The sequence below is a fragment of the Penicillium antarcticum genome, assembly GCF_028974205.1.
Source record: "Penicillium antarcticum strain IBT 31339 chromosome Unknown utg000008l_segment0_segment0, whole genome shotgun sequence".
NCBI lineage: Eukaryota > Fungi > Ascomycota > Eurotiomycetes > Eurotiales > Aspergillaceae > Penicillium > Penicillium antarcticum.
The window spans coordinates 1,797,441-1,821,499 of NW_026695306.1; the positions used below are offsets into that span (position 1 = coordinate 1,797,441).

General features: G+C 49.4%; 7 protein-coding genes across 7 annotated transcripts; 4 read left to right on the forward strand and 3 right to left on the reverse strand.

Annotated features, from left to right (window-relative positions):
- Positions 1-786: 786 nt before the first annotated feature.
- N7508_008209 (alpha/beta fold hydrolase) lies at positions 787-3,528 on the reverse strand (the record flags this gene model as incomplete). Its single annotated transcript, XM_058466273.1, has 1 exon — positions 787-3,528. One exon carries the CDS (start codon positions 3,526-3,528, stop codon positions 787-789), a length of 2,742 nt encoding a protein of 913 aa, XP_058317601.1.
- Positions 3,529-4,730: 1,202 nt separating this feature from the next.
- N7508_008210 (uncharacterized protein) lies at positions 4,731-8,688 on the forward strand (the record flags this gene model as incomplete). The annotated part of the gene is made up of 4 exons (XM_058466274.1): positions 4,731-5,024; positions 5,092-6,700; positions 6,751-6,864; positions 6,917-8,688. The coding sequence occupies 4 exons, from the start codon at positions 4,731-4,733 to the stop codon at positions 8,686-8,688; spliced, it is 3,789 nt and encodes a 1,262-aa protein (XP_058317602.1).
- Positions 8,689-9,078: 390 nt separating this feature from the next.
- N7508_008211 (RXT2 domain-containing protein) lies at positions 9,079-10,827 on the forward strand (the record flags this gene model as incomplete). The annotated part of the gene is made up of 4 exons (XM_058466275.1): positions 9,079-9,151; positions 9,229-9,350; positions 9,450-9,603; positions 9,671-10,827. 4 exons carry the CDS (start codon positions 9,079-9,081, stop codon positions 10,825-10,827), a joined length of 1,506 nt encoding a protein of 501 aa, XP_058317603.1.
- A 2,693-nt stretch (positions 10,828-13,520) lies between these two features.
- Positions 13,521-14,358, reverse strand: N7508_008212 (bifunctional phosphatidyl-N-methylethanolamine N-methyltransferase/phosphatidyl-N-dimethylethanolamine N-methyltransferase; the record flags this gene model as incomplete). The annotated part of the gene is made up of 5 exons (XM_058466276.1): positions 13,521-13,593; positions 13,645-14,071; positions 14,122-14,138; positions 14,220-14,259; positions 14,310-14,358. The coding sequence occupies 5 exons, from the start codon at positions 14,356-14,358 to the stop codon at positions 13,521-13,523; spliced, it is 606 nt and encodes a 201-aa protein (XP_058317604.1).
- A 373-nt stretch (positions 14,359-14,731) lies between these two features.
- Positions 14,732-18,453, forward strand: rgsC (putative intermediate filament protein (Mdm1); the record flags this gene model as incomplete). The annotated part of the gene is made up of 2 exons (XM_058466277.1): positions 14,732-17,378; positions 17,429-18,453. The coding sequence occupies 2 exons, from the start codon at positions 14,732-14,734 to the stop codon at positions 18,451-18,453; spliced, it is 3,672 nt and encodes a 1,223-aa protein (XP_058317605.1).
- Positions 18,454-19,954: 1,501 nt separating this feature from the next.
- N7508_008214 (uncharacterized protein) lies at positions 19,955-20,663 on the reverse strand (the record flags this gene model as incomplete). The annotated part of the gene is made up of 4 exons (XM_058466278.1): positions 19,955-20,104; positions 20,167-20,350; positions 20,403-20,454; positions 20,504-20,663. The coding sequence occupies 4 exons, from the start codon at positions 20,661-20,663 to the stop codon at positions 19,955-19,957; spliced, it is 546 nt and encodes a 181-aa protein (XP_058317606.1).
- Positions 20,664-22,555: 1,892 nt separating this feature from the next.
- sonA (putative nuclear pore complex protein (SonA)) lies at positions 22,556-23,717 on the forward strand (the record flags this gene model as incomplete). Its single annotated transcript, XM_058466279.1, has 2 exons — positions 22,556-22,819; positions 22,887-23,717. 2 exons carry the CDS (start codon positions 22,556-22,558, stop codon positions 23,715-23,717), a joined length of 1,095 nt encoding a protein of 364 aa, XP_058317607.1.
- Between the last annotated feature and the right edge of the window lie 342 nt (positions 23,718-24,059).

Below are 24,059 nucleotides of genomic sequence, written 5' to 3' on the forward strand. Positions count from 1 at the left end.
CCATCGAATCTGGTCAATCCACACGCGACCACAACGTGATGAGTGAAGCCAAGAGATCCGCCTCCGGGCCTGAGTTGGTTTTAGTGTTTGGCGCGGGACATCCGAGCTGCTAGGGTGTTTGTGTAGGGCGGCAATACTCCTTTGTGACTGAAATCAAAGCTCAAGCAAGTCAGGAGAAGTGGGGTTCTCAAGGGGCCAAGTTCATCCCTGATTGCGGGAGGCGGCGCGATGCTTGGCGGAGTAGCTATAGACGTCACGGGATGTACTTGCGATCAATGTGTACAGTACTAGAGTATTGGGAATTTTCTTCACGAAAGCCAGGAAACAAGTGTACTGGTTTATGGGCTGTTTTCGGCCTACTTTGGCCTCTCTTTTTAGCCTCTTTTTGACATTCGATCATCTCGGTTTAATCATTCAGATGATATAAAAAAAGGACTTGTGGTCCCTATTGTATGTCTACGCTGTATACGATACACCGAACAAGTTGAGAGAATAGATACATATGATTATCAATATGAATTAATGGATAATGACTGGGTATTATGCTAAATCAGTGGTGTTCTTTTGTCCGAAACCCATGTCGCAGAACATCATGACAGGGCATTATTCGACCTCACACCAGAGTTATACGATAGGGGTAAGATGTAGTGTAAAAGATGCAATCAAATAGACAGCCGCAATCCTGTTGCGGCCTAGGGTGTCGAAGGATGGTGATTAAAGAATGTTGGGCCACCAGGGCTTGTATGGTGTCATGTCAAAGATGCGATGCGATGAATTATCAAGACATTAGGTTTGGATCGAGAGTCCAGGTCGTGCAGCATGGTTGACAGTTGCTCGGCGCTTGCCTTGCACAAGGATTGTCCAGTCTTCCCATTCTTTGGCGATTTCGGTCAAGACACTGCCCATGACGCTGGCAGATGCCATGAGGCCGTGCCCTTCTCCTTCAAGAATCCGGACCTCACAGCGGCGCATTGTTTTTCCCAGCCACTGGACATTGTCGACTGGTACACGGGGATCTTTGCTGCCATGGTGAATGACCACGGATCTGGTGATATCCACGTAGCGGAACCCAATGTCCTGGCGACGCTCCAGGCAGATCAACAAATCAACGGCCGGGTTGGCATTGGTGGTGGCCAGCTCCCAAATTTTGTATGTGAGACGGGTGTCGTAATCTTGCTGCCGCTCGCGCTCATCTTCTGGAGACTTGGCGCGAGACCCGAGAGTGGTGTCACTCTTACCGTAAGAAGCAGTTGCTGCTGCGGCTGGTTTGATGTTCTGAGGTATATCCAATCGTTGTTGAGACTGTGAGTTTGTCTCAGCTGAAGGGATTTGTGGGACTGCAGGTATAGTGTTTGCATTGAATGTCTCTTTGCCAGCCTTGCGCTTGGACCGCTTTGGTGATTTGGGCACACTTCTCGTGATGCTGGCACTTGTGGCACTCATGAAGCTTGAGTTGGCCACTTTGAGAAGGGAAGTTGGAAGAGCACGAAGAATTTTTTGGGCGTAGGGAACAGCATTGGTTGGAGCAGGATCTTTCTGAGAACCGATGGTAGATAGCTGGGATGGAGGAATCCACGGAGCTAAGAGATGGATGCGGCCACGAATGTGCTGCGGGATTCGAAGGGCCGTTGCAAGAGCATAGATTGCACCGGCTGAGTGTGCAAGAATAGAGAACTTGGTGACTCGGAGGTAATTGCAAACAATAGCAACATCGTCTGGCCAACTGAGAGGGGTGCTCGGTTCGTCGACCTGGTGTGGCCCACTCTCACCGACGCCAGGGCGATCCAGAGTCACCAGTCGAAGATTAAGTGTTCGGGCCAGCTCGTCATAAAATGCCATGAGGTACCGAGTAAGTCCCATTCCGACACAGCAAAGCACAACATGGCCCTTGGGGTCACCGACTTCGGAAAATGCAATGCTGCGGCCAGTGGTTGGATGCACAACTCTCTGGGTAAGCTTTGGGGAGAAGACGTAGTCATCCACAGCAAGATCAATCGAGTCCATGCTGGATGGACGTTCTGTGCTGTATGAGGGACGCCCATTCGACAGATGACCGGATGGGGTGCGACGATGCGATGGTGCTATTGGCTCAAGTGATTGTTTGTACCCAGCTTTCTGCGAGTCGGTCCTTTCCATGGATGATTTAGAGACAGAGTGTGGTAAGTTGGCCGCTTTTGACCCCAGAGGCGCGCCTGGTCTACTCGAGCTGCGGCTTTTGCCTGTCATGACAGATGGTGACGGAGCACTTTCGTTGAAGAGCAAATTATCACCGTCTTTGAGCGGGAGCTGATTGACATCGTGGCCAAGCACTCGTGATGCTTTCGAGCCCTTTGGCTTCGGTTTCTTTGGAGATGATTTGGGTGACTGATCAGGGCCATTGTCCACTTCCAACTCCGTTTTGATCTTTTGTTGTTGGTCTTTCAATTGCTGGATCCGTCGAGTCACCTGCTCTGCGTCGTTGCTTGTTCCTGGCAAGCCGTTATCGGTGCTAGAATCCTTGCTAGCAGTAGAGGAATATCGACTGTGACGGGCTGACCGGCGTGTTTTTGAGCCGGAAGACTGACTATGACGATGGCGTATAGAGGAATCGCGGGTAGGAATGATTCTACCACTCCCAATGCCGCCAGGGTTTCCAGCATCTGGAGTACTCTGGAAAGACTGGTAATCTTTGGTCGGTGGAGTATTGGCCAATTTTTCTTCAAATGGGTCTTCTTGGAGATCCGCCGGACGGCTCTCTTCTGTGACCTCCGCCATTGAATGCAATGAGCGCAGGCTCGCTCGGCTACGCGGGATGTTATATCGTAGAATCTCGTTGTGGCTGGTCGTCCTCCGCAAGCGCTCGACTTGCGGGTCTTTGTCGCTTGAGAATTCTCGGGAAGATGATTTCTTCAATAAACCAAATCCTCCCTTCAAGCTTCTTGTTCGACCTGCAGAGCTATTTGAGGCAATGCTGGGAGCAGTTGACAGGCGGGGACCAGGCTCTGTACTGATTGTTCCAAATGACGAGACCTCCGGAGCAACTACAGATGTATACGACTCTCTCGACGTCGGACGCATGGAATTCGAGTCGGCAGATTTGAAGGATTTGAATCTTGGAGATCGCGGGGACTTGGGAACCTTTGGTGATGGAGGCGCTCTGGCCATACGAATGACAGGGGACGAGGCAGCATCATCGGGGTGCAAGAATGGGCTTTGAGGGCGCTCAGGTGGCTCGGCTGTTGGCTTATAGGCACCGTAGCTCATTCCAAACCCATGTTGTTCCGAAGGGGGTATAGAGTAAACAGGCGCTGTGTGAGGTACCTCGGGCAACCCGGGATCGGAGTCGGTGTCGATCTTCGGTACGGTATCGAAATGAGAGTTCAGAGGCACGGATATAGTAGAAAGGGACGAAATGAGAGAGGAAATGATTTCGGGGGAAGTTGGATCGGCGTTCCCATTGCGCGAAGGTAGCGATTTGCGACGGCGACGGCGGCTTAGCAGGGCCGACTCTGCTTGCACGGGGGCCGGGGCGTTTTCGTTCAGACGCATGGCGTTCAATAGTCAAGGGGTGTTAACCGTCCAGTCCAAACCTCAAGGATCAAGCGTGAAGGGCGCGCGCATGATCTACTGCAGAAGTAGATGTTTGATAAGGGTTTCTGACCCTTGCGACCCCCCTTACAGAGTGATTTGAGTTGGAAACCTAAGAGTTGACAGAAAAGGAGGGATATAGGTAAAGATGCGGGAGAAAGAAGAGAAAAGGAAAAAAGAGCGACGCAGCCCGTGATCGAGGGGCTGAAGGAGAAAAAGAGGCCATGAGTTTTCCTATAGGGAGATCTTTAGCGTATGCGCAATCCCCACCGTGGGATCTTAATTTCCCGGAGAGTTCGCGTTTCCATGTCAATTGACCCATGGATCGTGGGTATGTCCACTTTATGCCGCCAATTGTTCGGAGTAGATAGGCGTGAAATTAGCCATCATAGCGTACAAGTTATTGGTTGGCCAGTCTAGTTACATGTAGTATTACCATGTAACGTCAAGTCAATCTTACTATATAGCTGTATGCGTTATGTTGATCTACTGAGACATGTCAGAGTCCAAGTATTTGGGAGTTCCCACGTGGAGCCTGCTTAAAATTCTTGAGATTTTGGCGTGTTCATTCTGGAAGACCCCCTTTTATACCCTATCTCTATACGGGTCGCGTGCCGAGAGATCGACATTTCTTCATATTGGAGCATACTATTTTCTGGGAAAAATTAATTAGATCAGGCTTGCCAAAGTGTGGCACACACCAGGTCCGGGTTTTGCAGAATATTCCTGCAATGTCGATTGTTGAGGTCAAAATATAAACATATAATGAGGACACAGGGATATATAAGTAGCAACGTAGGTACAGGTATGGAATTCTGCAAGTCATATACAGTTTCAAAAATGTCATATACAGTATTCAGATAAAGTAGTGGCAGTATTCATACTGTCAAATGCCAATAGTATCATAGAAAGTTGTCAGGCTGGGTCTATACAACTTGGACGGCTGCATGAACAGTGCAGGTGATCTCCGATCGGAGTAAACACTGACCGCCCACCACGGCAGTATCTCCCCATTGTCATCTTGCTACCCAAAACATCGCGATTTACTCAACATACCCGGGCTTTTGCTTTCATTGCGGCCTTGATCTTCAAATCTCCTCTCTGGAGTCTGATATCGACGCTAGACATGCGGTGACCGCCCCGCGAACCAGCCATTGCCCGCAATGGACGCCTACCCCGAAGACTACGTCAACCACAACTTGCCTTTTGTCCTGCTTTCAGGACTAGAGGCTGGTTCTGAAGATGCAATAGAAGCATCCTCGAGATATCCTCTGTTGTCGGAGAAAGCAACACACATATTCTCGGACTTCCCACCGTTAAGCGGGGCTGTTGCGGAGGAGCTGCGGAGCTTACTCCTAGAGGAAGATTGCTCCCAGATGCCATGGACATCAAGGGTCAACTTGAGCGGGAATACCACTACTCCGAACATTGGCTATAGAGTCAAAAGCTCTGGACGGGTAGGTTTTGAGCACAACCTCCCTGATCATACAATTCCACTGCGGACTTTTCCTGACACCTTTGCAGTCATGCAGACTACCTCCACGAAAAGCAGACCCTCCTATTCCCTCACCACCAGCTAGTCCAAACACAGAAAAGAACGATGATTCGGATTCTGGCCCACATTATGTCCTTCACTCCCCGATATCACCTCTGTCACCGGGTTCTCCCACATTTCCAGATGGCTTGCTTACTCCACTATGGGTAACAAAACATCAGGATTTAGTTCCTGCTGCAGTGATAAACTTCTTTCCATTCTCATTGGACCCGAATATGAACTCTTTGCGCGATAATCAGCTCAAGATCGAGATCAACAGCTTGAAGAAAGAATGGCAATCCTCTGGACACAAGACGCGATTTGTGGTGATCCTTATATCTGAAGACGGAGAAGAGGGCAGTTACGAGGGAGAGATCGATGATCGTATTGCAGGGATTCGGCGGGCAACAAATCTTGACCCTAGGTCGGTTCTTGTGATTCCGCCAGATGCAACTGCCTCGGAACTACAAGATTTTGTGAAATCACTTTTCTCTCTTCTGCAGCCATCGGTCGTTGAATATTACCGTGACCTATCCAAACATGCTAGGCGCAAGCGGAACAGAGGCACTATCCCCCCTCCAACAGCACCGCCGACGAGTGGCACTTCCCAGACCTTGTCATCTCAGGGCTGGAATGTGCGTTACGAGTTCAAACTTGGAATCTTTGCCGAATTTCGTCAAGAAATGGATGCAGCTTGTCGAAATTACGAGAGCGCGTATGACACTCTATTTGGGGAAGAGGTGTTTGAAATTATTGCAGGATGGAATCCTCGATTCAATGATGCACGCCTCCTGGCCGATGCTCTTGCAATCCGAATTATTCGTTGCCTGCTCTGGACGAGTCAGACAACTGCTGCTGTTCGATTCTGGGTAGACCACAGGGTTCGTGTGAAGGATATCGTCAACCGCAGAGGCAAGGGCAGTAACAACTACGGATGGGAAGCCTGGGAGGCTCGCTGGTCGATGGCCATGGCACAACTCATCCGCCGTGCAGAGATTCCGTCAATCTCCAGCGAGATTTCCCCTGAACATCCTGGGGAACTGTATACACTACCTGAGAAATCAATTCCCACCGGAGAACGAGTTACCCCCTGGGAAAACATGCACCATGAGGGCTATTGGCTCCATCGCTCAGCAAAACATAGCATGGCTCGGCGGTCCCTTGCCCAAGAAATTCCTTCTGAGGATCGGATAGCTCCTGGACAGTCACCCGCCTCCCAACTCGCCAACAAATCCTATCTATACGATACATATCTTGTCCCAGAGACTCATCTTGAAGCGCCACAGGAAGGACGAACTGGCTTCGATCATTCCGCTCTAATCCTGAGCACGTTGAAAGCCGCACTTGAAGAGTTCTCAAAACGTCACCAAATGCGCAAGGTTGAGAGCCTAAGCCTTGAGGCTGCTGAGGAGTACATGCGGATTGGATCCTGGTCTGAAGCACACGCGATCCTTCAACCACTGTGGTCAACTCTCACGTGGCGCCGCTCTGGATGGTGGCATTTAATGGTCAATTTTGGATGGGCACTCAGAGAATGCGCCCTGAGAGTGCAGGATAGTGAAACAGTGTTGCGAGTGGACTGGGAACTACTCAACAAGAGTGAGTCGTTTGCAATTATCATGGAAGATTCAGTGCTAACACCGAGCTAGATTTCAAACCGAGACCTGCTTGGCATTATGACATTCACAGAAGCCTTGAAAGTCTACCTTCAGAGAAACCCAAACCATCCCTTGTACTTCGTGCAGAGGATGTCATAACAAGCTGTACGTTGTTAAGCTTGAAATGCAAGAGCTATATGCTGACCACTTTGTTTAGTGACTGCTTCGTTGGTTTTCGAGAACTCCGATGGCAATGTTGGCGAGCCTCTACAAGCTCAACTTGCAATTAGGTCTTGTGCCCACGAGTCATCTGCCCCGATCCGTCTATCAGAGGTCAAACTGGTTTTCGAAGGATGCCTTCGCCCAGTAAAAATCCAATCAGACCAGAACGACAATGCTGACACGACAACCCCGTCATGTATCTCCTCTCTTTCGCTGCGCGAGCCGAGTAGCCTGCCAGACACTATCCGATCCCCGACTGGTGCGTTGCCCACGTTGGTCGGTATAGCAGATCTGACTATTGGGCCCTCCCAAACCAAGATCTTCAATCTCACCTGCATTCCCCGTGAAGCCGGTGAAGCAAGAGTAGCCTCCATGACCATGTTAATCGAAGAGGAGCAATTCGATCTTGCCTACACGATCACAGACCACCAAGACCATCACGAGTCGTGGTGGTGGCAGCAAACCCGGAAGGGTGTGACACGGCGAAGAGTGGGCAAGGATCGGGATACAGGCAGGTGCAAGGTCATGCCTAAGCCTCCAAAGATCCGTCTCACAACTCCTAATCTGAGACAAACCTACTACACCAATGAACGGGTGGCTCTTCAGATTGGAATACATAATGAAGAGGAAGAAGCGGCCGATGTATCGGCTGATATCAGACTCTTGGGTAGCCCCGAATCTACTACACAGATCCACTGGCTCGATGGCACCAGCAACACCGGACCTCTCGAGTCGGGCGGAAGCACCCCTATCGAAGGACCTTCTCATTTCCTGAAGCGGTCAGTGGGAGTTGTAGAGCGCTCTTCTGATAAGACCCTTACGATTATGCTGACCGACACTCATGACGCTACGAATTTCACATTGGAGATCTCGGCTGTTTATCACTTGGTGTCCGATATCCAAACGCCAATCATGAAGAACATTACCGTGGACCTATCATTCATCCGGCCATTTGAAGCAAACTATGACTACATGCCTCGAGTTCACCCTCAATCATGGCCCAACTTCTTCGCTGTTGGGGATGACCTTCTTGAGAGTACCGCTGTTTCGACCCCTGGAGGATTGTTGCAGAAGTGGTGCCTCAATTCAAAGGTCGTTTCCTTTGCATTGGAACCCCTCGTCATTGAGAAGATGTCTCTTCTTCTTCTAGAGGTCAATGGAGGAGCTGTTTGCAAGGTTGACGCGGAAGAGCTTGTCAGCCCAGAAGCGCCTCATCTTGGACCCGAGGAACTCCGAGAATCAAACTTTTGCCTCTATGTCCAGAAGCTCATCCTCGGAGATCGTAGACCCACCGCGGTCAACTGCGCGTTGGAAATTAGTTGGCGCCGGCAATCATCCGAGTCTGCAGCTTCACCCGAGGTGGAGAATGCAGTCACAACCTCTGTTCTTGACATCCCCCGATTTGTCGTCCCGATGGGAGAGCCTCGAATACTTGCATCGGCGTCTCCATCAAGCAGTTTGTCCGGACTGGTTCATATGGAATACACTCTTGAGAACCCATCGACCCATTTCCTCACCTTCAATTTGGTGATGGAAGCCAGCGAGCACTTTGCCTTTAGTGGACCGAAGTCCATGGTTGTCCAGCTCATGCCATTGAGTCGTCACACAGTGCAATTTAATCTTTTTGCCGCTAGACGTGGCCTATGGATTCAACCACAATTGGTGGTGATTGATACCTACTTCAACAAAACACTTCGGGTCCTTCCAACAGGGGACATGCGGTCTGACAAGAAAGGTGTTTTGGTATGGGTTGATGCAGATGACTGAACGATATTGTCATGGTCCTTATATGTTGTAGATGAATGGAATTTATAACGAGAAATTGTATACAAAACATCGGAAATAAGCACATTGTATGGGGTCACGTGCAGCCCTTATCACATAACCCGGGTTTCCGAATACGGCCTAGCGGCGATCGGTCTTCCGCAGCTCTCGCCGTTAGTGAGCTTCATCACAGTCAACCAAAGCCATTACAGCCCGCTTTCTTTATTTCTCTCAGTGTGCCACTCTTTACTTGAGGCCTGGATACTGGAACGTCCAACCTCACTGTTTTCCCCTCTTCAGAATCAGTTCTCAGGCCCTCATTTCACCCGAGAACCCCCTCCACCGCGCCAACGGACGTGTCTGACCCGACAGCCTCGTTGCATACCATACACTATGGCGGCGCAAGCGGCATTGATCGCCGATACAATCACCGGCATGAAAAGGGCCTTGCGCAGAGAGCGTGAGGGTGAGTACCTCCTCGACTTTGCCTCCAAATCAGACAGAATGTTTTCTCTGACGTCTTCTCTTTCTTTCCTTCGCTAGACTCAGGCCCGGACGATCCTATCATGCAACCGACAAACCGTGGGAACAAAATGCATGCTAATGCGAAGTATGTCCGTGAGGGCGCTATGGGGTACATTAATGCCGAGGATTTCTACAAGCAGGTGCGTGGTTTTGCGAATTACCGGGACTGAACTCGGGGTTCTGTCCGCTGTGGCGATAAGATGGATCTTGTAGAAACTGACTTGTGCTTCCGTTGACAGAAGGTTGATCATGCTGGCTACACGCGCTACATCCTTCAGTCGAACCCAATTCGTTATGATTCGGAGGGGGACGAGCTTGAAGAGGATGACGAAGATTCCGAGGCCGATGCTGCGGCCGCGGAAGAGAACCCATTCTCTGGGATCGCACTTGAGAGTATGTTTTTTTTTTTGTTTTATTCACATTGAGTTTCATCACTGACTTCTTCATTTTCTCTTTGTAGCTCTCTTGTGTCCCCTGAAGCATCCTTCGGAACTCCCCTCCCATCCTTCCATGTCCCAACCCTACACGTCACAAGCCTTGGAGCAGATGACAAAGGCTGTTGATCTCAAACTTCGCCAGGAACGCGCTTTGCTATGGCGTGCACGCAATCTCCACAGGCAATTCTTGGGTGACGGTAGTTGGATGCCGTGCGGCGCACTCGAGACACCAGATGATCGCTGGATCTTCGAGCCCAGGATTGTCAGCAATGACCCAAGCATATCTGCCAGTCAGCAAGGACTGAGTTTGATCAATTCTCCGTCTGTCAATGGAGATATTGCTGCTCCGCACGAAGCGCCGCAATCGGTTCCTGCCACATTAGAATCGACTGAAAACACCCAGGAACAGAACGATGTGGAGATGTCAGAGATCCTGGCGACCCATGAGGGTGAAACTATCAACAACGATGCGCAGGCTCTGCCCAAAGAGTTCAAATCAGAAGAGACCGATGCTACAGTCAAGGATCTCCCACCCCACCCCACCGAGGCTTTTGCCAGTGAAAGCAACCATGACGCAAACCAAGAGCCTAATGGCAAGCACGAAATGGACACATCCAAAGACAGCGAACCCGCTCCAGAACTCGATCGCAATGAACAAGACGCCGATATGGAGGACGACGAAATGCATGACGGCTCATCTCCAGAACCACCGCGGCGCATGACAACTCGCGCGCGAGCCAACGCTACAAATCCAAGCGACGGCAACCAATCCCCCCTTTCATCAGCCGACACAGCAAGCACTCTGCCAACACCACATCCCCTTTTCCTGATCCCAGAAAACGTTCGCCCAGACGCCAACTTCGGTCTCCCCGCTGCAGAAGCAGAAGAGACCCGTAGATTGCTCTGGTCCTACATTCAAAAACAGGAAGAGACTGTCCGTGGGTTTGAACACATGTTCGACTCACTCATCAAGGCCTGCCGCATGAAAGGTGATGTCTTGGAATGGTGCAAGGCCGAGGGTCATGTTGGTGAGATGAGTGACGGAGAGGATTGGTACGATCGAGAGAAATGGGGCCTTGCCGAGGGCGAGGATTTGAAGAAGGGTACTGATGAGGATGAGGTCGAGACTGTTGATGAGAGTCGTACCCAGGCGAAGAGAGGGAGAGGGAGACGACAGTAAGGACTGTTAACTCCAGTCCTCAGGCTTGGTAATTACTCTTTTCCCTCTGATTTGGTGTCATGCTAGCGTGGCGTTGAAGGTCTCCGTGATGTACCTACATATACCTTTTGCATGACAGTTGGTTCTTTGATTCATGTGGCGTCGGTATATACCCTCATTTTCATAATAACATGCTTTTGATTATTTGTACTTGCTGCCTATGTCTGTTTAACCAACTATTTATACCGTCCTTCCCCCCTCTCCTTTTTCCCTTCTTCATCCTTTTCATCCTCTACAGCCTCTGTAACCATCCTCTTCCTTCCTCAGCTCCTCACCCCCTCTCGACCTATGGCACTATCCTTCTCGGGCATTGCAGATGTTGTGGCCGCTCTCGCCAGGTCAGTCGGATCACTGGAGACCCGGTACATTCCAGACCTACCCTGCCATCTGACCACCGTAAGCATTATACACTATCTCCTGTCTACTCTGTCCCCCAAAGCAGACATCATCTCAGTCTGTTTTCTTGTGAGTCCTTTCCTTTCACTTGGTCGTCTCACCTGTCATTGCCACGATGCAAAGTATTTTATCATCACTTTTGCTTCACTTCTATTCCGCCATACCCCATCTTTCGAATTTGCTTCAAAGTTCGATCTGATCAATGCTAACAGTGATATGTTCAGGCTTGGATATCATCTGAGCCATATCATCTTCTTATCCTATGGCCTCTTCTTATGCTTTCAGCGAAACAATGCCTTTTTCAATTACCACCAACCACCCTGAATCAGACCAAATCAACCATTGCCATGTTTCTCAAGAGGATGGACGCAAAGATCGCCCACTACCTTCCCAAAAGCCATACCAAAAACCATACTGAAAGGAGAGTAACCAAAAAATCATCCATCTACTTTATCTCCTTGAAGCTACCAGGCTGTCAAGCTATGAGGCATTGTCCCCGTGCCTCATGGCACCTCGATGTTTTTGAATTGGAGGTGAAGAGCAAAATGAACAATACGACTTTACTCAATGGGTGCCGACGTCACGGATCCATCTAGCTGAGTTGAATAGTTTATACTGGAGAATATCATAACCAATTTGCCTGCCCGATTTGCACACGTTGAAGCCACTTTCAAAGTCATCCCCTGCCGTCAAACGATACCTCTAATTCTCAGAGCGGGCTTTCCCAAGAGTCGTTGAAAAGCTCATCGCACATACAGGCCCTTAGAAGGGCATGAACGAAGAAAGCAAATACTACCTACGCGTGCTTACTTTCATGTGGTGGCGGCAGAACACATCAGCGGAATCTGTCGACAAGTACACCCTTCCAAGAAGGTGGAAGGATGTCCAATTGAGTCCTCCTAGCCACTCACCTAACCTGGTGACTTTCAACCCATTGGGAAGCCCTGGATAATCAATTTACCAAGTGCCAGACACTCTTCACCATGTATCTCTTTACCAACATCTACAAATTCAAAACGGAGGCCCCAAAGATTTCATCGACCTACGCATTTTTCTTGCATTACGCTATGGCCTTTGACTGTCTCGCAAGTCCCCGTCGACCGGCGTGACTCAAATTACTTCTATTTTGAGCCCCGGTGATCGTTCCGTTGTGGTGCCTAAAGTCTGGGGGCTTATATGCTCGGCACTGTTGAAGCCTGTGGATCAATGGTCACTGACAATATCTGAAACTCAAGTTCTAGATTGTCCGACTCCGGAGAAGGCCACGAGGACGCAAGACGGATCTTTGGAGTCAACCAGAGCCAGAAAATGGATCCAACTCAAGGACCAACCTGCTTCTCGCGGGAAGGACCAATGGGTTAACCTCGTGAGCCGTGTCTGTCTGAGGAGATAAACGGGAATCATCTGGCGCTGCATGCAGTTGCCCATAAGCTTTTTTACAGCGCTATGAAGCATCAGACAATACTTACACGAGATCTTTGAAGTGAGTGGGCCACTTCATGCATTTTTTGTGCCCTAATTTGGCATCTCTTTGGTCTTCTCGTTTTCGCCCATCTCCGAGTCCCTCGAGCGAATCGATTAGATCGTATAAGGGCAAAAGGGCGAAAGGAATTTGACAATTCTTGTACTACTAAGCCATTACTGCTTGAAATCGAGGTTTAAGGCCTTGAATGCATTCAGCGTCTAGGTGCACATCACTAACATATAAGGCATAGGATGCAACAGTGGACTCTGTGCTACCAAATCTCTAAAGCAGACCTGTAAGATAGAGCGCAAAGATAGATAAGGCAACAGAGGTACAGGAAAACAAGAAGTAAAAAGTCGCAACAAAAACGACAACTGAGACTCTTATTCTCCGTGACATCTCCATCTCTTCCGTAAAGATAAGCAAAAACTCCTACAAGCCAAAAGGGACACATGGCAACTAGCTCTATTGAGCCAAAACGTTTACTCGTTCAGTCGTACTGGAATTTGTCGCGATGGGTGGATTGAATTATATCTTTTGTAGTGTCGCGTAGGGAAATAACAGTGGGCCCGGTCCTGATTCAATGGGTATCAAGGACAAGGAGAATGGGTCTATCGTCTACAGGCCCAGCATTGTTGAAGGATGGGATGAGTCCGTGTGATGGACAATTGTTATGGGCAACCCCGGTTTTTGGTGCAAGTTGCATGGAGCAGCCTGGCTTCTCGGTCTCTGCATTGAGAGTCATGTGCGGATTTGGGTGTTGAATGTCCCAACCCTAGTACATGCGTGTCACTTATTGCCGCTTGCCGCCCTGCTTCTTGGCACGCTCGCGCTCACGCTTGGCATATATCTCGGCAGTGAAGGGGCTGGAGATAATTAGTTTAGTTTCAGTAATGCTTGGGAAATATCAAACTTACTCCTCCCAACCAAGAGCGAACCAATAGACAACAAAGACCTGAGCAGTCAAGAGAATGCCAGCAACTTTTCCATGATAGAGGGCAACACCGAGGAAGTTGAGGGTGCTACCCCAGTACATGGGGGAGCCGGTCACGTTGAAGGGGAAACCAGTGACAGGAGCGTCCATGAGGATACCGAAGTAGTCGCCAAGGTAGGTGCCAGTCACACCAAGAGCCCACATACTAGAGAGAACCAGGACGGAGCCAATGGCGAACAGAATACCGCCAATGACCGGCTGGTACACAGGAGCGTAGAAGGGCTGATCCTGCAAGGCGAGCTGGTAGAGATGGTCACGGTAAATTCCGAGTGAGAAAATAGTGACAGCAAGGACATAGCAGCCATTATAAGCGCCTCCGAAGATACGAGTCAAGAAGTGATTGCGGTGCTCTGTTGTGGTTAGCCAAAGTCGAGACAGCTCTCGGGTGGAGTCGGCCAACCTGTGCGGGCAACAACGCTGAAAAGATCTTTCTTAGCTAGTGTCCTCGATGAGGATTGCGGATTTCATTACAGATATCCATACGGGGTTGATACTCACTTCCAGAAAATCGGGTTGAAGAAGATGGATGCGACGGACCCTGCTGGGGTCAATCACATGCAAATAGTTGAGGATTGGGAAGAGACTCACATAGCAAAGGCTTGGAGGACAAATTGATGAAGTCAGTGAGAGAAGCCATGATGCCGAAATCGTTACAGAGAAATACAGAGAAGAGGTGAAGAGAAGAAGAGAAGAGAGGGGGGGGGAAGTAGCTTGGACCTGCAGCTGACAGTTGGGGAAACGCTTAAGTAAACAAATGACGTTTCTCCGCGTTGGGTCACGGGATCCTGTCTTTCTCGACTTTCGGCTTTCTTTTCGATAGCGCGCTACTCTTTGCGTCTGATATTTTCGAACCTTTTCGCGTTATTTGATAACGCCTTGCTTGGGATCTCGATACCCAAGTTCCTCGCCGATTACAAACCCGTGTTGACGTTGAGAATATGCCGAGTGGTTCGCTCCCGAGCTGGGAGTGATCCTTATGCGCCGTGAAGCTCTGGATACAGTGTGGGGAGATGGCCCTTAGCCGTCGCGACCTTGTTCTGGCGGGCGTCGGTGTTTTCATTGCCTGGGGCTTTGTGGTTCACTGGCTGCCGATTCTCCGATATCTAGGATATGCCGTGACCTTGGGCGCCGTGTTGACGTCTGTGGGTCTATTGGGTCTTGTCCTTTTGACGATCCGACAACACAATGGAAAGTCCAATACCACCAAGAAGGTCTCGGTGGCTTTCATACAGCCCAATAATTGGCGAAAGGAAGTGCTCAATGTCCGCAGAAGCACTCGATACCGACCCCGACCACTATACCCTCAATCGTTCGTCGTGTCGGAAGGTATCGATGAACTCTTATCCTTCATTACTCGAGACTTTGTCTCATCGTGGTACCACAATATCAGTCCGAACCCCACATTTGCCAATGAGATCGATCGAACTATCCGTGTTGCTCTTGAAAACTTCCGGGATAGGTTGGTTGCAGAGGATCTGGTCTCTCTGGTAGTATCGCGAGTTTTTCCTATCTTGACAACACATCTTAAGGAATTTGACGTTGCTGAGCGTTCAGTTCGGGGGCGCAACTTGAACCGAAATGTGACAGAGTCTGAGGAACTAGATCTTGCCGTTGCAAACAAGTACCGCGAAGGTCGTTTACACCCAGCAGTTGCACTTTCATTATCAGACCAAAAGTCTGTTCAGCAAGAGTACCTACGAAAGATAGCTGTGGGTCTTTTGCCTCAGTTGTTCCCTGAAAGCGTGTTGAAATGCCGAATTGTATCCGTTTTGGTTCGCGAAATAATATCCTGTGCCGTTCTTCTCCCTATAGTCACAGCCCTATCAGATCCAGACACTTGGAACCAGTTGGTGGAAGCTTATGGCCGCACAGCTCTGCAGGATCGGAAGACTGTTCGCAAGCTACGTGCCGCTCTGGATCAACATGCATCGCCTGCACCGAAGTCTAAACGGGGACAGCCATTCCCCCGACTATCTGCAAATGACTCAGAACGAGCCTTTGAAAGATTCGTAAGAGCAATCAGGAAATGTAACAATCTCTCTGATGCACGCCGCTTCCGTGCCCTTGTTACCAGTCAATTGAAGCGAGAAAGCACAGTTGATGGACAAGATCAAGTCTTTTTGAGACGTCTGGAAACCGGCAAAAGAATGCTTGACCAGAAAGTGGCAAATCTTGCTCAACCTGGTGGGAGATCCCACGTCCCTCCGGCTCTTGATCTTCGACCCGAGAAGCCACTTTCCACCCATGAACAACCACTGGTGGATGTGATGCATAATGCATCAGGCCTTTCCTATTTCATGGAGTTCATGGATAGACAAAAATTGATGTCCCTTGTCCAGTTCTGGATCGTTGTCGATGGGTTCCGTAACCCTTTGGAAGATGACTTTGGAGACGTAGCTTCACCTACCACAGTGACCTGGAAAGCAGCAGACAGGAATGATCTGGCGCTCATCAGTGAAACCTATCTCTCAAAACCAGAGCTCAAGGTCTCTGACGAATCTCGCCGAGCAGTCAAAGCATTCTTAGGCGCAGGGAAGCGTGCGACCTCGGAACAATACCGCAAAGCACGAATGGTGGTGTTGACCACCCAGTCTGCTGTCTTGGAGCACCTTCAAGAGGTTCATTATCCGAAGTTCAAAGAGTCTGATCTATACTGGAAGTATCTTGCATCCGATGAAGCCGCCAATGCTCAGGCACCGGTTCACCAGTCTTCTCCGATATCAGTTACTTTTGAAAAACCAGAGAGGCGACCTCTTCCTCCTTTGTTAACACGAACCTCCTCTCAACCGGGAATGAGGCCTTCCAAGGATCTTCGCCGAGCTGCTGTCTCGTCTAGTGATGTAAGAGGCATGGGGAAATTGTTCGATGATGAGGATTCACCCCGAAGATCGATAGATTCAGAACGGTCTGCTCCTCTTTTTGATGATGAATATGACACGGATAATCTTGCTACATCCACCTACAGCCTGGGTAAGGATTCTCAGAATGGCGAGAATGATGCCAGCCAAAGCCAGGTCCTTGAAACAATGGAGGCGGCGCTGAATGATATCATCACCAATGAACCGAAAAACGGAAAGATAGAAGATCTCAAAGGAGATTCTTCTGGATTGTTCGGACCAGAGCGTCCTGCCGTTTCCCCTCACAATTCTTCCGAATTTCCTCAAATGGAAAGTCGCGGCAACGAAAAGATGAGAAAAAGTATCGCGTCGCTTGGCCTAGTTGACCATGCATCCCGCATGGGTGTATTTGATGATGATTTGTTCCCGGATCAGCAGAAATTCATCGAGGATGAATACGAAGAGCCAGAAGGCGCCGACGAAAAGGATCCAGCCGATGAAGTTCACGAAGCTGCACCGGGTGACCTAGGTCTGACGGAAGCTATCGAGGCGCTCTCTGTGGACATTGACAAGCTTGCGTCCCAAGATTCTGTGGTTGAAGCATTGACTCGCAAGGCTGAATTGACAAACAACACAGCCGAATTGAGGATTCTACGGAAGTCCAAGGCTAGCCTCCAGCGTGAAATGCATCGAAAGGAAATGCAAAGGCAGCAGTACATTCTTCAGGAAAGCGATAACAGCTTGTTTGGGCGATCTACTGTCAGCCTCAAGTCTACTGTTGTGGGCAAAGAGGAAGACGATGGTCGTGAATTTGCAATGTGTAAGATGACTCTAGTACGAACCTCCTATTCCAAGCTAACCAGTTACCAGACGTCGTGGAAGTCCAAAGAAATGCCGGTGAACAAATGCCTGCAGCATCCTGGGTTGTAGCACGGCGATACAGCGAGTTCCACGATCTCCACCAAAAGCTTCGCCAACGTTATCCTTCAGTGCGACACTTGGAATTCCCTCGCCGGCGCGTCGTCATGAAACTCCAAAAAGAGTTCCTCCACAAACGGCGACTCGCCCTGGAATCATATCTACGAAACCTCCTCCTCCTACCCGAAGTCTGCCGCAGCCGTGATCTAAGAGCATTCCTATCTCAACGCGCAATTCTCCCACACAAAGAGAACGCCACCCGCGACAACGAAGGCGAAACAAAAGACCTAGTCACACGCATCTACAATTCCGTCGCAGACGGAATGGACGACTTCCTCGGCAACTTCGGCGTCCTAGATCAACTCTCAACGGCAGGCCAGAACCTCATCTCAGCCGCAACCCAGCAAACAAATAGCACCGTAACCCCAGAGTCGAGTCTCGCAACCGAAGATGCAGTTACAGCAGCCGAAGCAGAGGCAGAACTGAATGCCTTTGAAGATCGCGAACTCGAGCCCTTCATCAAACCAATCTGTGACCTCTTCCTCGAAGCCTTCGAGTTAAACCGAGGCAACAACTGGCTGCGCGGTCGTGCCGTCGTCGTCGTGCTGCACCAACTCCTTGGCGGGACTATAGAGCGCAAGGTCCGCGAAGGCGCTCGCGGGTTAACACAGGATGACTCGCTTTTGCGGTATCTCGCGCTCGTTCGTGATACAATGTGGCCTGGTGGTGTTCTTCGCAAAGCCCCACCACGCTCAGCTAGCGATCGACTCAAGAGTCGTGCTGAGGCGACGGTCGTCTTGGCTACTCTTATTCCAGACTTGGCTGGCAATGTGGTTGGTAGAGCGAATGCTCAGGCTGCTGCACGACGGACCTTCGCTACGCTCAATAATCAACCTCTGAATACTCATCTGGTGTTTACGATGCTCGATGAGATTGTGCAGGTCCTATGCAGTGCTAATCCTAGCCGTCCTCGCTGAGTGATTAAATCATCCCAGTGGACTGGATAGGTTAATGATTTCCTTAAGTTATTTTTTTTCTACTTCTGTCTCATTCATGGTACAACGGCGTTATGACATTTTCATTTTCATTTTCATTCTCCTTTCAAGCCTCCCAGCGAAATGACTCCCATGACCAAACTCTCTTCCTGTCCGTTACATCATGAACCATGAGCGTACATGTATATACCTCATTCAATCAACACAAGTATCCGCCTTATGTAGCATATACAAAATAATATCGCCGCCATTCTCTAGCCTATGATTATACGAAAATATACTCACCAACCCCATCAACAAAAGACCCCTGAACATCAATAACCTCCAACCCACCCCTAAAAGCGCAAACATAACCCTCAACCATCCCAACAGCCCGATCAAATACCTCTTGATCGGTAAATCCAGGACTCCGATCTACAGGAACAGAGTAACACCATGATAAATAGGAACTCTTGGGATAGGAGGATATACTTCCCCGTCCAGCTCGGATGTATTCTGCTATGCGGGCTAGGAGGGCTGCTTGGGGGAGGGCGCTGTCCCAGCGGCTGAAGTGGACTGTTACCCAGTTCTGGGGGGATGTGTCGTATGGATCTGGAACTGTGTTGGATTCGTCTGTTATTCTTTCTTGGGATGTGTAGTTGTTTGGGTATGGACTTCTTTTGTTACATAGGGTGCACATCTTGCATGTTCTGGGTTTGATTTGGTATGTTTCCATGTTGGTTGCGAGATTATTTGTTTTTGGTGGCTTTGGAGGAGCTGTGTGCTTGGGATACCTTATGTACAATATTTTATTTCGAGACATTCTGTTTCGAGTTTTGAAACAGTGGCCTTTGCCTGTATATTGGCTTTGTTTGGTTGGATGGGGATTGTTATTGGGGGTGGAAGGTGTAATCGGGCAGTGTGCTCTTTGTTTGCTTTATTATAACGTCTCATGTTGAAACCTCGAGGAATAAACCGGTGTAGAAACAGCTCTTTCCTCTGATGGTATGATCCCGGACTTAGGGTTAAGCTGGGGTCAGCTGAGGATGTAAGTTACAATGTTAGCCGTAATGTAGTCACGGGACTCGACAAGTCTAGCACGCTACTTGAATGCTACGTGGTAACTACCAATAAGTGAGCCCTCAGGAATTAATAGATTGATCTCCACTGGGGATAAATGAGTGAACGATACAAGACCGGTCAGCCCAGGGTAGACACATAAGAGCCAGCCGAGATGACCGACAAAGAATGAGATAAAAGCAAAAATACAAGACTGATTCCCCTCGCGCCGTCTTAATTCTTGTTTCTACAAGGAAACGCAGTGAACGCAGAGCAGCTGAACGGGACTGGAACTGTGGGATCAATCAACAGAACGAGAATCAAGTCAGGGGAGTCAATAGTCCCCGGGGTCCATTATCATGATCAGTAAGGAATGAAGGGAAAGTGAACGTGGAAGCAGTAGGTGGTGTCCATACTTGTATGGGAGACCGGGTCGATGGGCAATTTATGCCTCTTCCTTGTTCTTCTTCTTGGACTTCTTGCTTGGCTGTTGTGCCTGTCCTTCCCTCTTCTGGTGCACAATCAGACGTGTCCAGCACTCATCCTTGTCCCACTCGAAACCAGCGAGGTAGGGCTTGTCCAGTTCGTCGTCCGCCTAGCGGGTTCGCGTCAGCCATCTTGAACATGTCCTCTGTTTGGTTGAGGAGGATCACTTGCCTTCTTTTTGAATTGTTTGTGGATGGCATCCATTGCATCCTTGATTGTTACACCCTTGGAGTTCCGAGCAGTGACCTCCAAGCCTAGGGGGAAGTGTAGGTCAATCTTCTTGACCGGGGGGTGGATGAGCTGTAGTTTGAGGATATCCTTGTCCTCGATGGTGTTTGGGGAGGTATTTAGTTTCCTTCAACGAATCTGTCAGTGATGAAAAATGATGATATGAGGTAGTTACTTACCATCCCGTCTTTTGTGTTTCGATGGGAAGGGTGATTTCGATGCCTTGTTCTTCTATCAAGCTATCAGTAAGAGTGTAGTCCGGAGATAGAAGAGTGCCCACCAAGGTCCTTGATGTTCCATACGCCTTCTGCCGTTGAGGAAGTCCGCCTGTGGTCCTTCTTGAGGCCCTTCTTGACCTCCTTCTCGGTGGAAGCGGGCTTCTCGTCAGATATGGACAAGCCAGCGATGGCAGAGTCGACTTTGGTTAAAGGAACAGACATGATTGGAGTTGAAGTATCTTGTAGCGATGGCAGAAGATGGGAAGAAGGAGAAGGAGACAGAGAAAGAGGGGAAAGGAGAGAAAGATAGTAGAAGAGCAGGTGACCTGATGACCTGATTGTGAGAGGGGGTCAGGATGTCATGCTACATACACCTTTCGATCTTTCTTCCCTTTTATCATTCCATAAATTACTCTCCAATACTCGACTTCATGACTTCCATTCTATTATATTCAACTTGTTCTCCTACCGTACGGTTCTATACTGTGCTCTCCTACATACTGTCGGCCCCTTCGGATACACGCCGGTGGACTGACATCAACATCAGAGCGGAGCCAATGTTAGCGCTGCACCCCGCATTTTCCCCACTCTTTTGCGTAGATCGACTGCTTATATTTACTCTCTACCTACACTAACCTCTTTGTATATGTAGTTGGTGCTAGTCATGGCTCATACGATCAATTGGTTCTCTCACGAATCACCTGACTATCAGACCACTTTTCCCTCCCCCTTCCATTCCCACTCCACTTCACACCTGCGTCTTAGCTGCTGCCGCCCTATTCCCATTCGTGAATCATACCCACTTCCTACGTACATATAGATACTCGGCTGCATCTCCAGCCGTGTCCACTTCGTATAGCAAGTGGTGGCGCCCCTGTGCTGCAACAACACTCAACCCTTTCATACAATAGAGTATTCACGATCAGCTCTCGCTTCTCAGACCTCGCAAGTGGACCCCGATGGCGTAAGCATTCAATTAGCTTCACCTTACTCCGGCCATCTGACTTTGTTGGCTGGGGAAGCGCCGGATAAAGCAGCGGGTTTTTGTATTGGCTGTCTGCCCTCCCGAGTTACCCGCTTCTTTGATAGGTCGCGTGCTCATCCTGCATCTACTTAATTTGTGGACATTTTGAGTCAATTAGTCGATGATTTCTCGAAACGGAATTCTGGACCTGGTTCCCTCATTTGGGAAATTTCCCAGTATACAAAATATGGACTTGATTCGAGAGACATTGAAGGGGTTGTCACTCTAAAAGTCTTGGCACTCGACGTATAGACATTGAATGCCTTGCATTCAAATCTAATAGAATTGGTCCATTTACGTGTAACTGGAAACAAGAAATGAAATGGTATATCATGTAAATGTACGAAGAACGAGAAGATATTTGGTCACTGGTTCCAGCCTGAGGCCCTAGTTAGGATACTTGCTTCAACAAGAACACTACATAACGTTATACATCAAAATCAAACCAGTTCAGCACTCAAGGCACTGTACTGGAGGCTTTCATGATTTCATGGTTTCAGATATGTTTCGGTTTGAAAAATCTACACTACTAGGACATGACGATTGAGTGTTCAAGTTAAGTTGACCGTTGAATTAACCACACGGAAGTCACTTGTCCCAGTATCAGCTTTAGGCGAGGCAAGTACCGCAGCATTAGCATATCAGCTAGAATGCCTTCTCGTAAACGGATCCTCATGGAGAACTACAGTCCGACAGTGGTGCCTGACGGCCAACAGTAGGCCGTGATGACTCAAACAGGCAATAACCTCAGTACTTCCTCGGCAAAACACCAAACAACCCTACGAGCCAATGGAAAGTAAATGTCAATTCAAAAACGCGAACTAAATCAGAGTTTCGTCTCAACGAGAGTCCCAGGAAGTACAGGCAGAAGGCGGTGAACTTATTTTCTGCCGTCATCGCGCATCGCTTTCTGCGATCGAGCTCCAAATATCACGACTCGCCTACTTCTTTCTTTCCCATTGAGCTCGAGTTTCATTCCTCTCTCTTTTGCATGACTCCAAACTGGGAACTCAGCTTCACCTTGATCTAAAAGAACTCGTTTTCCTTTTGCTGACCCCTCGACTGAGACACATCTCTCGCGCCCTTTCAGATGTCACTTTTCAGTGTCGGCGGCAGCACCACGGCCGCGGCGGGCGCAACAAACACCACGGGTGATATCTCCAAGGATGTCGCTTTGAACCAGCCCCCCGAGGATGGCATCTCGGATCTCCGTTTCTCGCCTGCTAGCGACCACCTTGCCGTGGCTTCGTGGGATAAGAAAGTCCGCATTTATGAAATCAACGACCAAGGTCAGAGTGAAGGGAAGGCGCTTTTCGAGCACGAAGCTCCGGTTCTGAACTGTTGCTGGTCTCCGGTAAGCTTGCATTCATATTCCCCATAAAATCAATCGCGTGCACTCCAACTGACATCTTTTTTCTCAGGATGGAACCAAGGTCGTCGGGGCCGGTGCCGACAAGGCTGCCCGTATGCTCGACCTCGGAGCAGGCCAGACGACAGCTGTTCAAGTTGCCGCACACGACGCGCCCATCCGAAGCTGCCACATGATCCCCAATCCCTCTGTCGGCGGCCAACCACTCTTGATCACCGGTTCGTGGGACAAGACCGTCAAATACTGGGATCTGCGTCAATCTACACCAATCGCCTCGGTCGAGTGCCAGGAGCGCATCTACACCATGGATGTCAAGAACAAGCTGCTGGTTGTCGGTACCGCAGACCGCTATATTAACATTATCAACCTCGACCAGCCTACCAAATTCTACAAGACCATGCAATCCCCCCTGAAGTGGCAGACGCGGGTAGTCAGCTGCTTCGCCGATGCTTCCGGTTTCGCTGTCGGCTCTGTCGAGGGTCGTTGCGCCATCCAGTACGTCGAAGAGAAGGACTCGGCCTCGAACTTCTCTTTCAAGTGCCACCGTGAGACTCCTCCCACCCAGCGTGACATCTGCAACATCTACTCCGTCAACTCTATCACGTTCCACCCCGTCCACGGCACCTTCAGCACCGCAGGTTCCGACGGTACTTTCCACTTCTGGGATAAGGACGCCAAGCACCGTCTCAAGGGTTACCCAGCTGTTGGTGGTCCTATCACTACTACCGGCTTCAACCGCACTGGAAACATCTTCGCTTACTCCGTCAGCTACGACTGGAGCAAGGGTTACTCCGCCAACACCCAGCAGACTACCAACAAGGTCATGCTGCACCCTATCGGACCTGATGAAACTAAGCCGCGACCAAACACGCGGAAGCGTTGAAACTTTGTCGTTCCTTTCTTTTCTGGGTGGGAGGAGGACTGGTCTCTGGACGGTTTTGTTATCCATCACTACAACGAGCATGTAATGAAATTCTTACCATATCGGCGTGTATTGATTAAAGAGTGCAATGGGATTTTTCTAGCCTAGCTACATTATTAGCAATAGCAAGTGTTCACGGCAGTACTTGAAAGTAGTCTAGTATCACGTGTAGTTTAGTAGGGATATGAGGCTTAATCTACTCGTATATCGATTGTGTAAAACACAACACCTTCATTGCATTCATGTATGTAGCGTAGCTACCCTAGAAAAAGGAAATTGCCCAAGATCCGAGTAAATATCCCA